The sequence below is a fragment of the Patiria miniata genome, unplaced genomic scaffold (genome assembly GCF_015706575.1).
Source record: "Patiria miniata isolate m_02_andy unplaced genomic scaffold, ASM1570657v1 HiC_scaffold_30, whole genome shotgun sequence".
Lineage (NCBI taxonomy): Eukaryota > Metazoa > Echinodermata > Asteroidea > Valvatida > Asterinidae > Patiria > Patiria miniata.
Genome location: NW_024037070.1, coordinates 2,562,693 through 2,578,983, shown reverse-complemented (window position 1 = coordinate 2,578,983; position 16,291 = coordinate 2,562,693). Strand labels below are relative to the sequence as shown.

At 41.4% G+C, this 16,291-nt stretch overlaps 1 protein-coding gene across 1 annotated transcript; it reads left to right on the top strand.

Annotated features, from left to right (window-relative positions):
• Window positions 1–1,158: 1,158 nt before the first annotated feature.
• LOC119739062 (cytochrome P450 2J2-like) lies at window positions 1,159–14,834 on the top strand. The gene is made up of 5 exons (XM_038213898.1): window positions 1,159–1,286; window positions 7,369–7,526; window positions 11,680–12,314; window positions 13,454–13,781; window positions 14,653–14,834. Exons 1-5 carry the CDS (start codon window positions 1,159–1,161, stop codon window positions 14,832–14,834), a joined length of 1,431 nt encoding a protein of 476 aa, XP_038069826.1.
• Window positions 14,835–16,291: the final 1,457 nt, after the last annotated feature.

Below are 16,291 nucleotides of genomic sequence, written 5' to 3'. Positions count from 1 at the left end.
CCCAATTTCATCCAAATTGAACGGAACTACAAGCTTACAGTCCTGTGCACGGCTTCCACCCATATGTTTTACAAACCCTCTAGTTCATGGCCCACTGCATGCTCAAATACTGAAGATTTTGAGGGCATGCAAATCGTGATTTGGCCGGCGTAGGCAATTTCGGACCGATTTACTGGTCTTCAACCTTATTATAATGAGACCGCAATAGCCAGTATCCCGTCTACACTCTCGGATCATCTTTTCACAAAAATTCGTGCACTTCGTACACATCCCTTGACAACCGAGCAGTGAGGGCGTTGTAAGGCCTGCATTGAGGGCGTTGTTGACGTTGTTACTGCATGCATATGGTGTATTTGTCACAGGAGAGAATCGGTAGCGAAGAGGGACCTATTGGGTATCGAACAGGAAGGCTACACATTGCACATTAGATATAATGGATTCGAAATGGTTAAATACAGGCCTACTGGGCATTACGCCCGGCGTCGAATTTCGGAAAAAGCGATCTTCGATTTCGAGCTTCGATGAACCAATAATTTTCAGTACTGATGACAAGCATGACAGGGATTTCTTTTTAGTAATATCAACCATTTTTCATCCGGAAACAACAGAGCAATTTTTAAAAACGCTATCTTTAAGTTTCCTTGAAAAAGGGACTTTTGAACCAAACAAATTACACCTAATTACAAGAAAATGAAACGCCCTCGTTTTTCACTTAAATTCTGTCAAATATTCATGTGGGGTAAGATGTTCCTGGTAGTGACTTCCACAAACTCGTCTGATATACAAAATCATTTACATGAAATGTCATAATGCTTCCAACAACTGAGTTGAGTTCCTCGTGATAGGCTGACTGATCTGTACACAAAATCACTGTTTGACAAGAGCCCTCTGATTGGCCAATTAGGTCTGCATTGCAAGTACTGCCATACGGTGACCGGGATGTCAGATGCATGGTCACTGGCTGATCGGGAGTCCGTTGAGCATCATTTATCTGATTTGCACTCTCCAGATAAAAACGATTGCGCCGAGCTTACTTGGTTATCCTAGTCCCTTGACTCGTGTGAACAGAGAATTGAAAGCTAATCCATCTTATTGGTCTGTACCATGGATTTCACATTGTGGTCAATTTTGTTCGGAATTGTTTGCATGGTTTTCATCATGTATATGAACATCCGGCATGGAAATCCGAATAAGCTTCCTCCAGGACCAGGACGTCTTTCTTTTCTGGCTGATTTCATATTACGACCATCAATATTCAGAGAAATGCCGCATGAAATCTTCTATAGGTGGGTGTACTCTTCTTCTTTGTGCCATGTTATCAATTGTCTGTTACAACATGATATAAAAACTCCTAGTCATATTAAATGGAATCTAAAGTTTAAGTCAACTTAATAATGTAGACACCTTTTCTGCACCAGTAAAGACTTTTTCGACGAAGACAAAAACAAATATCGATAGACAGTCGGCTTCTTGCTGTAAAAAAAGACCTACCAACTAAAGATAATTGGGTCATTCTAATAAAGTCTGCATTTCAGCAGCTGTACACAAACCTGTCAGGAATCATGTAGGTTGATGTAAATGGGCATCTTGACATTAAATGGCAGCTAAATTATGAAACACGAGTTGGGACTGTCCTCAAGGATGTTTACTTTAAAACAAGTTCCCTACTGATTCTAAGCTTTTAAGAAATTCTGCGGAATTTATTTTCAAAATATTGAGAAAATGTGGACAGGAACTTTGTTACTTTATTGAAGGTTAGTAAAAACAAAACGGTTCCCAAAACAATTCTAATTCATAGCTTTTCTGCCAGTGATAAAAAGAAATACATCCTTGTCACGTAACCTTCTTGAAGGTCACCTCATTATGGCTCAATACTTTTTAAATCATATCGTAACACCTTAATTTTCCACTCTTGTTAATCACATTATCACAATGGATACCCACATCCAAAGGTCTACTGTGGAAATGCCCAAATAGCCAGAGTTTGGCGTATAAGTGTTGTTTTTGGCCAAACCCGTCAATTCTATTTTGATGTTAAGTTTACGGTTTATTATTCTTCCCTTATTTAAATGCGTGGATTTGTCGAGTTTTTAACGCTGTTTTGCACTTGTCCTTTTATGGAGCTTCGGCGGGTTCAGAAGTCGTGTCCGTGTCTAGTCTTGGTTCCAAGACGTCCTTAGCGATGATCCTGAATCTTTTCCTCACATAGATTTGATCGCACCACAGAGCATCTAGAATCCACCACTGTACCGAGATAGTCCAACAGGGCGTTGTGTACAGTATATGAGCAGAAGCAGAAGAAGCAGAATCAACAAAATTCTCGGGGCCCTTAAACGGGCTCCGAACCCCACGCCGTAATTTGTGGGACCCACTTCTTGGGGGACCACATTTATTTTTGCCCCCCCCCCAAAAAAAAAATGTGTTCTGGATCTGCCCTTGTTTGTCGACCGAGTCAGGTTCGTGATGGAAACTGCGCAGTGCGCGGTACTACCCCCGCTTAGAACGCCTTGCACCATGACTAGCCCTCATCACGTATCAGTATCGATTTTGTGACGTCATCACTTCGTGCGTTCTCATACGCGATACGGGAAATTGATACGAAAATGACGTATGAGAGCTGCCTGATACGGGCGCATTACGTCTATATTCTCGTTTATTCACATCAAATGTCTGCTTTTAAATACCACTTTTTTTTCTTCTTTCATATTCTTATGGGAATTAATTCTGATTTTTGAAGCAGTTTTCCGAAAGTGTCAATTACTTCCATCCACCTAGGTATAACCTCATCTGTGGAGTGCCGTGGACTCGTGGTCTGGAACATTCATTTTGCGATCTGCTGGTAATTATGCAGGTTGTGGGTTCGAGTCCAGTGTGCCCTTGGGCAAGGCACTTTGTCACTCATTGCTTCTCTCCACCCAGGAGTAAATGGGTACCTGTGGGGGTATAGAGATGGTTATTGTGGTTGATTTAGCTGCTTTGCGCGGAAATGGCAGCGTCGAGCTGTATACTCCCCAGGGAGCTGAGATGGTATTTGAATGTTTCATTGGCCCAATGAGCAGGGTAAAGTAATGATGTAGCGCCTTGAGCACCAATAATACTGGATACGTGCGCTTTATAAATACGCATTATTATTATTACCTATTATCTCCCTGTCATTTTTTACAGCAGTAATAGTGTAGCAGTAGTCTGCGATGTCATTGTAAATTCATTTTTTTAATGGTTGTATACAGATATGCGCCATTATTAAAGCTGTAAGGCAGAGGCCATTGACACTTGGATTTTAATAGGAGTCTTTCTTCTTCCCGGAATTCATCCTGGTTACTTGTTTGGGGAAAAATATATTTAAGTAAATAAAGTAGGCCTACGGATTAGAACTCCTGTTTCCTTAGTAGTGTTTTATCGCACTTCTCTTTCTTTCCAAACCTCTAACAAATTGGAGTACCCGCAGATAAACTGCATCAATATTATTGTTCATTGATTCAGTATATTGATTCTATAAAAGTATGATGTACTCCCTACGGCTTCTCTCCGTTCTGTATAAAGAGTAGGTCAATGACATTTGATGTAGATGAAAGAGTTATCAAATCTTACCTCTTCTTTAAATGTTGGTGAAATTTTACTTTTGACCGTACCGAAGCCTCTTTGCCAAAAGTTGTGAGTAATTTTAGAATTCTACAGATTCGGGATTTTAAAGATTTCTCTAACACTATTTCCTGAACTCTTCGTCTAGTGGACCCCTCCATAGACCTATATCCACATGAAGGGCACATTTAACTGTGTAAATGCAATTGTTGCCTAAATATGCACTATTCAGTTCGATTTTCATGAAAGGATATAGAGAATGTGTTTTTCTCTTGTGTTTCGGGGTGGCAATAATTCATGTTATTGTTTAGTGACCTGTTTAATGATAGGTTGGGTTGTGTTGGGTTGGGTTGTGTTGGGTTGGGTTGGGTTGGGTTGGGTTGGGTTGGGTTGGGTTGGGTTGGGTTGGGTTGGGTTGGGTTGGGTTGGGTTGGGTTGGGTTAGGTTAGATGGGTTTGTTTCCACAAATAAGAACAAGCGCCATAACCCCGGGGAAGGGCTACAATAGTTAAATTAAACATAATATGATTCTATAGTTGTCATCATGTGGAATAGGAGCGGGTTGGCTCCTGCCAAGGAGGGGGTGTGGAGTCTACCTCGGGGTTGAGGGCGTGTACCCTTGGGATGGAATGACAACTCCGGACTGCATGTACTGATCTTGTACTTGATTATCTCGTCATTTAATTGTCTCTGTTCATCTTTCATCGATCACTGGGCATCGGTAGAATTGAACAACCCCAAGCCAGCGTGCTCTCACTCACAGCTGCCTATTCTGGCATTCTGTCAGGATGCCTATCATCCCTCAAAAAGAGAGAATTTCGCCTGTAAATTCCAGCAACCATCAACGTCTTCTAGGCCCATCGACAGCGAAAAGCGGAGAGAGCGAGAACCCTGTCAAGTTACGCACTCGTCCTGAGCGGACTTATGACTCCGCACTTATTAAGTATTCATTAATTAACAAAAAGTATAAGATGCCCCATAAAGTACTCAAACAAAATTCATAATCCATTATGTAAAGCCAACTTTCCCATTTAATAAGTATAAGGTTTTCCAAAGCTTGTAAAGGCGGGTAATATATTCCTATGGTTGAGAATGTATACAATTGTTTACATGTGTTAAGTGGCTTCTGTCCAGATACAGTGTATATGCACTTGATAAAGGGACTTTTTCATTGTATAGACACAAAAAGATGAGCTGTACACAATCCTATGTGTTAAAGGGGTAAATACCCCGTTCTTCCACATAGTTTTACTAAAAAACAACTTTAAAAGAAGAATAATAAATAATATATTACATTTATATAGCGCTTCAAAGCGCTCTTTTTTTTTTTAGAATAGGTAAATGAAGTTGATGAAAAAATGAGACCCATTTTGTAGCACCTTTATAAAGGGTTTACAAGGTGTTGCGGCGTACTTTGCAGCCACTGCCAGAAACACTGGGGCAAACCCCCTCTCTTAGCGATAAGTGTTACTGGTTCTTTAACGTGCATTACACTACACATGGGACCTACGGCTTTACGTCCCATCCGAAGGACGAAGCAATAATGGTAAAGTGCCTTGCTCAAGAGCACAAGCACAAGAATCCGTCAGGATTCGAACCCGTGTACCACGGCACACGAGTCGATTGGACCACAGCGCCAGAAACGTGAACTTCCACAAATAAAACGAGCTTCCGATTGTTTTCAAGTTATCTTGTACTCGCCCAATTTTCGAACTGGAAACCTCGATAAACTGGATTGTTGATTTTGGTAAACTTGAAAATAGATAAACAGCCGTCAAATTAAAGTAAAGGTTACAGCTACTGCGTTAAACTTAAATGCCAATCTTCTTGACATTTTACTGACAGGAAAACAGAAACGCCCAACTTGAACTTGATTAGATTATCCTCGATTCCTTTAAGCTGTTTTTCATTTTAATATCCACGTGGTGTATTTTGCGACTTTGACAGCCTCGTTTCTACTTTATGACGAATCAGATACAAGTTTGATTGGTTAACCCATCATCTTTGGTTTTACAATGCACCGAGATCATTACCCGGCCTGCTGGTCTTTCTAAAAGAATTCAGTTGAATTGAGCACAGATGCACCAAAGTAGTCAGGTGCAGGTCTTTTGGAGGATATATTTATATTCTTTGACTAGCGAAAAGTGACCAAGCAAGGGACTGTAAGCAAGGAGTAGGGAAGCCCCTCCGCTAAGGTGTAATAGTGTTTACTTGTTTATACACGAGCCACCTAGTATCATTAGCAAATAACGGGAAAGTACCTACCGATACTTTCACAGAAACGTTGCTCAATGTGAAGAAAGGGCTGGTATCAAATCACTGTGAAATTATTCCTCCCGAAATGGTATTGTTTTGAGGATATATAACATTGTACGGAGTTTTAAAATAAAGTGCCTGCGGAAACACTTTTTACGTGCGTTGGCAACGGAATCCGGTTTCGAGATCCAACAAGATTGTGCATACGTTTTCTCCGGTTTCTCAAAATGTACTATTATATGTTCTGTACTGCACTAAAAGTTCAGCAGGTTAGTTGATATGCACCTAATTTCAAGTTTGGCATAAATTTGTTCCTTCTTGTAAAAACAAAATGCACAAAAAGCTCATGATCTTTATACTTGATTTGCTAACACACCACACAGTGTTGCGCGACTTAAGTCATGCGTATTGTACCGTAATGTACCTTTCGGACATAATCAGAACGTTGGATAGGGCCCTGTCACACTTCTGCGTATCCTAATTCCTTATGAGTTGCGCATTGATATTTTTTTCATACGCAGTCGTACGCACAATACGCACCTCATATGCATCTCTATCGTTTTGTGTAGGTTTTATGTACGCAGATATACGCATGGTACGGCCCAGTACGCAGGATAGTTTTGGGCATGCACAAAACTACGCTGCGTACGCTGTTACGCAGGTCATAAGTTATAAATACGCAGCGCCTCGGTCCCGCATCGGTCGAGTGCGTTACGAGTACGCTATGTGTTCGTGACGCACCCCGTCAGCATATGAGCCGCCAGTATTGGACGTATACATAGCGTACTTGCAGCGCAGATGCAACGCACGCCGCGGACGGCGAGCGGCGGAAATGCGGCGGGAATACGCTCAGAAGTGCGTCAAGCATGCGGTCGGCATAAGTCGGGTGCGTCCGGAATACGCTCGGCATGCGCACTGCATACTGACCTATTCGCAGCCCGAAAAATAATGTTGTGCACTGCATACGCAACTCATACGCATCTCATACGCAATGGATGCGCTGAATTCGTTACCTGTACGCTAGATGTGCGTCGCACATAAGTCAAAGTGATCAAAACATTTCGGCGTTAATTGAGCGTACGGCTGCGTATTGAAAATTGTTGATAAGGAACTCATATTAAGAATTAGGATACGCAAAGGTGTGACAGGGGCTATAATTGAGACCTTACACGCATAGCTACGCTGAATTCGCAAGTGGGACTTTTGTGTGAAATAAGACAAAGCTTATCACATGAACAAAATTTGAAATAACACATCAAATGTTTTACTCTTGCAATATTGGATCTATTTTATTGCATTAAACAAGAAATAAGAGTCTGAGTTTCTTGTTTAGATGTTCTTGAGCAATGTATTGAAGAGACAACATCGTGCACCAAGACGTTTGTTGGAGCGATGATGCTCGCAGGCCTGTCGTGGCTTTGAATGTAGAAGTTTTGAAAGGAGCATAAAGGAGCACACTAACTGCATCGTTTTAATTTATTTGAAATTTTGACAGTCATTTATGACTACAGTGGGCTTTTCTTATTTCAGATTGTATCGACGATATGGATCAATATACATTGTGGAACTTTTCATGGTCAAACTGGTAATCATCCACGGAGCTGAACTGATACGAGAGGCTTTTCACAACAAGCACATCCGTGATAGACCGTCCGTAAGAATCCTGCGTCATGTGCTGCACGGTGAAGGTAGGGATTTCTGATCGTCACTCAAAACATGAATCTGTCGTAACTGCACTTTAGAAACTAAGGTGGCTTTGAAGGGACGTCACAAATCGCGAATATTGAGTCAATATAAACGACAAAAAAATCACGACTTGCCCCATATCACGAATATTTACGGAAGCCCGTTCGTGCCAGGTTTTAAAAGTAACAAAATATTCTTATTGCGAAATAACGCAATAGTATTGTGAAATAACGCGATAGTATTGCGAAATAACGCAATACTTTTGCGAAATAGCGCAATACTTTTGCGAAATAACGCAATAGTTTTTTTTGCGAAATGAAACTCAATGGTTGAATGAAGGAATGCAGGAGTCCGAATGGTTGAACCTTTAGGCCTACTTCGGCCTACTTTAGGCGTACTTATAGGCAAATTCTCATGTCATATATTATGACACAGAAAGTTTGTATGGTGTATAAAAGCCCACCCTGCATGGCGGATCCTGGATTTGTAAAGGGGGTTAGCGGAGGACACATAATAAAATGATAGGACCAAAGACCTAAAGCAATGACTGGAGATTGTATGACGTGTGTTCTTTCACGAATCTTAAGGAACATTGGGATTTTATACCCATTTGGCATTGACGGTCAGGAACTTCAAGAATATTTAATCAAAATGGACATTTTAAAGGCCAAACTGAACACCCGAGTTGAAGTTTGTACACGACTAGTATTGCGTTACTTTGCAAAAGTGTTGCGTTATTTCGCAATAAGTATATTGCCTTATTTCGTAATTCTGTTGCGTTATTTTGCCCAAAAGAAATGCGTTATTTCGCAATACTATTGCATTTCGCAATACTATTGCGTTTTTTCGCAGTTCTATTGCGTTATTTCGCAATACTGTTGTGTTATTTCGCAATACTGTTGCGTTATTTCGCTAAACTGTTGCGTTATTTCGCAAAACTATTGCGTTATTTCACTTAAAACCTGGCACGAATGGGCCTCCGTAAATATTGACGTCAATTTTCATGAGAAAAAGAAATCACGTCTTGCTCTCCTCATACTATATGCTAATGGCAGATAGTATGCTTATGGCAGGTAGTATGCTAATGGCAGGTAGTATGCTAATGGCGGGTAGTATGCTAATGGCGGGTAGTATGCTAATGGCAGGTAGTATGCTAATGGCAGGTAGTATGCTAATGGCAGGTAGTATGCTAATGGCGGGTAGTATGCTAATGGCAGGTAGTATGCTAATGGCAGGTAGTATGCTAATGGCAGGTAGTATGCTTATGGCAGGTAGTATGCTAATGGCAGGTAGTATGCTTATGGCAGGTAGTATGCTAATGGCGGGTAGTATGCTAATGGCGGGTAGTATGCTAATGGCGGGTAGTATGCTAATGGCGGGTAGTATGCTAATGGCAGGTAGTATGCTAATGGCAGGTAGCATGCTAATGGCGGGTAGTATGCTAATGGCGGGTAGTATGCTAATGGCAGGTAGTATGCTTATGGCAGGTAGTATGCTAATGGCAGGTAGTATGCTAATGGCGGGTAGTATGCTAATGGCGGGTAGTATGCTAATGGCAGGTAGTATGCTAATGGCAGGTAGTATGCTAATGGCGGGTAGTATGCTAATGGCGGGTAGTATGCTAATGGCGGGTAGTATGCTAATGGCAGGTAGTATGCTAATGGCAGGTAGTATGCTAATGGCGGGTAGTATGCTAATGGCGGGTAGTATGCTAATGGCGGGTAGTATGCTAATGGCAGGTAGTATGCTAATGGCAGGTAGTATGCTAATGGCAGGTAGTATGCTAATGGCGGGTAGTATGCTAATGGCAGGTAGTATGCTAATGGCAGGTAGTATGCTAATGGCAGGTAGTATGCTTATGGCAGGTAGTATGCTAATGGCAGGTAGTATGCTTATGGCAGGTAGTATGCTAATGGCGGGTAGTATGCTAATGGCGGGTAGTATGCTAATGGCGGGTAGTATGCTAATGGCGGGTAGTATGCTAATGGCAGGTAGTATGCTAATGGCAGGTAGCATGCTAATGGCGGGTAGTATGCTAATGGCGGGTAGTATGCTAATGGCAGGTAGTATGCTTATGGCAGGTAGTATGCTAATGGCAGGTAGTATGCTAATGGCGGGTAGTATGCTAATGGCGGGTAGTATGCTAATGGCAGGTAGTATGCTAATGGCGGGTAGTATGCTAATGGCGGGTAGTATGCTAATGGCGGGTAGTATGCTAATGGCGGGTAGTATGCTAATGGCAGGTAGTATGCTAATGGCGGGTAGTATGCTAATGGCGGGTAGTATGCTAATGGCAGGCAGTATGCTAATGGCGGGTAGTATGCTAATGGCAGGTAGTATGCTAATGGCAGGTAGTATGCTAATGGCGGGTAGTATGCTAATGGCGGGTAGTATGCTAATGGCGGGTAGTATGCTAATGGCCGGCAGTATGCTAATGGCGGGTAGTATGCTAATGGCAGGTAGTATGCTAATGGCGGGTAGTATGCTAATGGCGGGTAGTATGCTAATGGCGGGTAGTATGCTAATGGCGGGTAGTATGCTAATGGCGGGTAGTATGCTAATGGCGGGTAGTATGCTAATGGCGGGTAGTATGCTAATGGCGGGTAGTATGCTAATGGCGGGTAGTATGTTAATGGCAGGCAGTATGCTAATGGCAGGTAGTATGCTAATGGCGGGTAGTATGCTAATGGCGGGTAGTATGCTAATGGCGGGTAGTATGCTAATGGCGGGTAGTATGCTAATGGCGGGTAGTATGCTAATGGCAGGTAGTATGATAATGGCGGGTAGTATGCTAATGGCGGGTAGTATGCTAATGGCAGGTAGTATGATAATGGCGGGTAGTATGCTAATGGCAGGTAGTATGATAATATGATAACGCCAGAAGGGACGAAATCGGCCAAAATCCATATTGTTTTTCGAAATTCTTTTTCCGGCCGAAATCGGTTAAGTAAGCAGCAACGAACTTTTGGCGAAGTTTGTTGGTCAAAATCAGTTTAAATCAATGAAATCATGACAATCAGTGTAAGGAACATTCTTACATCGTGTTTTAAGTTTTCACGAAGAGACACGTTGTTCTATGGGGCAAAAACAACGCGCGGTTCGATGGGTAAAACAACGCGCGTGTGGGATTTTAAGTTTTCACGAAGAGACGAATTTAGCGCGCAATTGGTATAGGCAAATTGCCCGGAAAAACAACGCGCGTGTGGGATTTTGAGTTTTTACGAACAGACAAATTTCTATGAAGGTTAATTACTCCGCAACTATAAATTGTTCTGTTATTCTGAAATGTGTACATTTTTGAAGTTTAAGATCTGAGCTTATTATCTTTATAAAAAAAAAAGTCAACATGTGCTCTAAAAATAGGCCAATCAAAAGTGACCAACTGAAAACCCGATTTTCTCAGAACCACTGTTCAACACCTCGTGTCCAAATTCGTCCCTTCGTGAAAACGCTTACGGGGTTATGTGCAAGCCCGTCTTATGGCTTTGACAAATTTAGAGGGATGTAATGACAAATTTTGGCCGCGCAGGGTATTTGTATAAATACGTGGTTTAAATGGGCTAAATCGTTCAAACAATATCGATCGGACAAGACAGGTCAAACGAGCATAATGGTCCAAGAAGATTGGTTTGAAACAAACCAAGTTCGCAAAGTTTGCTGCAACCCATGCCTAAGCATGACTTTGTACCAGCGGTGGCGGAACAGTTTTCAAACTGGGGGGGGGGGGGGCATCTCCAAAAAGAGGCATTTGCTTCATCCGTGCTAAAATGTCGACACGGTTTTTTTCACCGGACACTTGGCCTCCGTAAAATCAAATAGTGGGGGAGGGGGTGGTATCTTCAAAATAGGGGGCGCTCTTCAAAACCGTCCATTATGCAAACTACGCATTATGTGCCCATTTTCAGGGCGCATTGTAAGTGTTTCGGGGCTTGGTTTTTATATTCCTCGTTCATATAAGAACTCTCTATACCATTTTGGGAAATGGTTACTGAAAACAAATTATCCGAAATTTAAGGGCCAGTTTTGTTTTCATCTTGAGGGTGCACATTTATGTCAGCAAGAGGGGCACTTGGGTAAACTTGGGAGGGGGCAAATCCCCCCCCCCCCCGGTTCCGCCGCCCCTGCTTTGTAATATTGTTTCGCCTCGTTTTACAGGGGTGGCATTTGCATCAGGAGATGCATGGAAAGTTCAGAGGAAGACTGCAATTACCTTCATGAAGGACTTTGGTCTGAACAGAACGGATTTTGATGACCAGATTGCGGTTGAAGCTGACCATCTTGTGGCTGAGATGTCTAAGCATGAAGGCCGGCCATTTAGTCCCTATGTCCTCATGGCCAATGCCGTATCCAACGTTATCTGCAAGATGATATTTGGTACTCGCTACGACTATTCCGATCCCCAATTTAAGCAGCTACTAGGGGCAATATACCGCAATATCCAGCTAATAGGGGGCGTCACGGGTGCTCTACAAGTCATGCCTGGTGCCCACCTGTTCGCTTGGTTACTGCCTCCGGTAAGAGAAACCGGAAGAAACCTCCAACTCATACGTGATTTCACGAGCAAGGCTGTTGAAGATCACATGAGAGACTTTGATCCAGATCATCCACGGGACTTCATTGACGTGTATCTCCGAGAAATGAAATCTGCTGTAGGGAACAAGTCTCAAGCAAACCTAAAGGACATGTACGCAACAGTGTCCGATCTCTTCATAGCTGGTACCGAGGCTACGTCAACCACAGTGCGATGGGGGATGTTGTATATGATGGCATATCCGAACATACAGACCAAGGTAAGTGCATGGACATTATACTCGGACTTACTTTTCTTTTGAATGGGTTATATTCTACCCTTTGGCAGCAGAAAAGGGTAAAGAAATTCCCCATGTTGGGCACTTCAAAAAATAACACCTGCGACACGATTTTCAAACACCATTTAGGACAATTTTAACACATTAACCTTTCTATGCAAAATTTAATGTAGGCCTATGTGAAGTTTGAGATAATCTGTCCGGAAATTAAATCTGAAAACTGGACTGACTGCAAACATGCTGTGAATTCTCTGTCTAGTCATTAGTCTCGAAATTGGTACAAAAATGTTCTACTTATTTAGTATGTTAAAATTAGCATTTAGTTTTGTTTAAAGTTTGAGTTTTTTTGGCTTAAAATTGTTCTTGACTTTCTGAACAATGAAATATCTTACTACTTGTGTACGACAAGTATAGCTTGATTGCATGCAATGGAGATTACAGGTAGTAGGAAAAGGAAAGCTGTTGATATTCCTGGTGAGCTGTTGAATGAGTAAGGGGTGAAATTCACCACTGAACAGAAACCTTTCACTGTGGTGTCTCTTTGGTGTAAGAAAACCAAAATAAAGACAGGTAAAACGTTTTTCCCAGAAATTGCAAGTGAACTTCTTTAAACATTTCACAAAATACAGATTTCAACTGTTAAAAAGGAATTTGATGGTTACATAATTCGGTCGTACATAGGCGTAGCCAGCGGGTGGTGGGGGGGGGGGGGGGGTAAGGGGGTATTTACCCCAATATTTTGTAAAGACTGCCCTTTTCTATTCAAATGCCCTTTTGTCACCAGCGCTTTCCCCCCCCCCCCCCCAAAAAAAATATTTTGTAAAGAGTGCCCTTTTTTAACAAGTGCCCTTTTTTCTGAACAAGTGCCCTTTTAAAAGTAAGTGGTGGCCTTTTTTCGGTGCCATCGGCCGTTGCGGGTGCTTTTTTGTTAATTTCGCGCATGTATCGCCGTTAAAAGCACCATATATTGTCCGTTAGTGTGCATAATCGTCGGTTTTTAACACCGTGCGCTTTTCAAAAAAAATTAACCCCCCTCCAATAAAAATGACTGTGCTACGCCACTGTCGTAAGTTTTCAAGCTTGCCTTTTTCTCTTTTTCCCACATCTTTAACCTCATTAAGGTGCAACAAGAGATTGACGCAATTGTAGGACGTAACAGCTACCCCAGGATGTCTGACAGGCCCAAGCTCCCATACACAGCGGCCACCATTCTTGAGATTATGCGCCTTGGCAATGTTGTTCCTCTAGGAGCACCCCACCGGGCCTCCCAAGATACTGTGATCGGTGGCTACCACATCCCAAAAGGAAGTATTGTCTTCGCCAATATAGGAGCAATCGGACTTGATTCTACGGTCTGGAAAGAACCAGACAGGTTTAACCCAGCAAGGTTCTTGGACGAGTCCGGGAAACTGGCCAAGCGAGAAGATGATATGATACCCTTCTCAACAGGTTCGGTCAAGATCAGTTGTAGTTTGGTAATTGGGGAAATAAATGACAAGAAGATGCTGATGATAAAATGACGGTTTAGTGGGACGAAGGAGAGGGGGATAAGTGCTATAATTTGTTTAAATACACGTCTCGCTCTCCAAGACGTGAATAAATTCATTTAAAATACTTACAATAAAATCCATTACAAATCAAAAGCAGTTACAAAAATAAGATGAGTTTTCAGCAGCGTCTTAAAACGGTTTAAGCTGGTGGCATTTTTCACACACGAACTTGTACGATGTATATGCTGCAGATGAAGAAAATACCTTTTAGGCAACATGTACACATTTGTATCATGTCGAGCAAAGTATGTGCTCCTACATTGCATGTTAAATCTAACAAGTGAAACTGTATATCCTTAAGAACCATAACGTTGGATCCGTCCACACTTGAACTTTGTGACCATGAAAATGACCTTCAAATTCAATATTAAGGGTGGCATCCACCCACCTTTCATTTGTTATCCTATAAATGGGTGATTTAGCATGGATGCCTGCTGGTGCCAAAAGATGCCCCAAATCCAAATATATATCTTGTGTAGACTTTTCAGTACTTGGCTGGTCAACTTTTAAGACCATTTTGATCCATGTCTGAATTGACCAATATTGAAGGTTATCAACATTTGCACAACATGCAAATCTTGTGGAGTGCGCTATTACTGTCAGTCCCACTCTCGATAACATTTCTTAAACCAGGATATGGCTTTGACACGAGAGCTCTGACCCGGGCTCGACTCGAAATGTGGACTCGACTACAGCAGTATTGAGGGAACTTTATTGTCGGGATAGGGGAAATTAAGGTGATGTGGGGTTTTTTTTTATATTTCCTGCAGGCCATCGCATATGTATCGGAGAGCAAATGTCAAAAACCGAACTCTTCATCTTCTTCACACGTCTCATCCACAGGTTTACATTCCGTAAACCGGACCATTCTCCGCCCATCTCCTTCCATGGTGTAGCAGGGATCACCTTATCTCCTCTTCCATTCGACATTTGCGCAATTCCTCGAGACTGATTCACCTATTGATATTGGACCGTGGCATATAACATGAAAGAAAATCATACTGATCCAGTTGTCTGAAAAGTCTGAGCTCCTGTTTTAATCGAGTGATCGGGCACAGACCGAAAGCTGTTTTGAAATGGTAAGAATTCATCTCGCCTTGTTTCCGTCTCCCCTTCTTTCTCTCCTTTTTTCTTTCTTTTTTTCCCGGACATAGGCCTATATTCTCCGCGGGTTTTCTTCTCAATGGTTTATGGTTCAAACTGAATGGTAACTTTGAACCAACATAATCCGTGATCCAAAGGTGTGCATTACTCTGACGTCATGATGACGTCATCAGGTATCAAATTACAAACAATTTTAGTTAAGAAGTGACCAACTTCTTATTACTATTGAACAAAATTATATATCATGTTCATACTTTGTAATCAGATAGATCGCTAATTGATAACATTTTTATCGTGTACGTGAAATCGCTTGACCTTTACTTCCGGGACTTCCGGAAGGTCAAAGTTAGGTGAATTTAAAATACAGAAAGAAGGATTATAATCAATACAGACAGAAGTATTATAATCAAAACGAGCTTAATTTCCTCCAAACGATTCACGGGATGATGATTAAACCTGGTATGAATTTGCCAGTCCAAAGATATGAAACATTTTGTGGCGTCATCATGACGTCATCATATAACTTGAAAACAGATGCATTTTACTGCAGACAAACAAATTATGGAAGTTTTTAATGAGGGATGCCAAGCACCAAAAAAAAGCATGATGACGTCATTCAATTGCGCCCTCTAGCGGCACATTGTGTTTAGACATTCCTTGGACAACCGCAAATGATTTTGCAAGGTTTCAGAATCATGACGTCTTTAAACTTGAAATTAATGTAGTGAGAATTTCAAAATGATGTGTTCTTTTAGTTTTAATATAGGTTTTCCCGGCTATTTTAACACTTGTATCACTCGAATTATTATTATTATTATTATTATTATTTATTCGACCAGGACAAATCTTACAAACAAATATGACCCAAAACAACATACATGAACATTAAGGAAAACAAAAAAGAACCAATAAAGAAGTAAACAAACAAACTATCGAACAAATCAATAAATAAATAAATTCCCTATATCGATACTTTAATTTCGTCCCCGATCATCGCAAAGCTCACTTCTCAATTTGAATTTCAGAAAGCTACCACTAGATTTCATTTAAGGTTCAGTATAATTCAAATTGTTAGCATTCCGATTCGTCCAAAATCTTTCAAATTCGTCTCGTGAAGCCATCGGCGTTGAATTGACAAAGCAAATTCGTTTTTTGTCATTCGTTTTCATGTTGTTGTCATTACATTTCGTCCCGGTGACTTAAATCGTATACGATTAGAAAATGCGCCCAATATTTAGACTTATTTGAAGAATTATGCGTATTAAAACAATGATAATTCGACATATATTTCCTTATATGTATAAA

Coding starts and splice junctions, on each gene's coding strand:
- LOC119739062 (XM_038213898.1), top strand. CDS start 1,159: ATGTATATGAACATCCGGCATGGAAATCCGAATAAGCTTCCTCCAGGA. Junction 1,287..7,368: donor CCGCATGAAATCTTCTATAG/GTGGGTGTACTC, acceptor TTCTTATTTCAG/ATTGTATCGACGATATGGAT. Junction 12,315..13,453: donor ATCCGAACATACAGACCAAG/GTAAGTGCATGG, acceptor AACCTCATTAAG/GTGCAACAAGAGATTGACGC.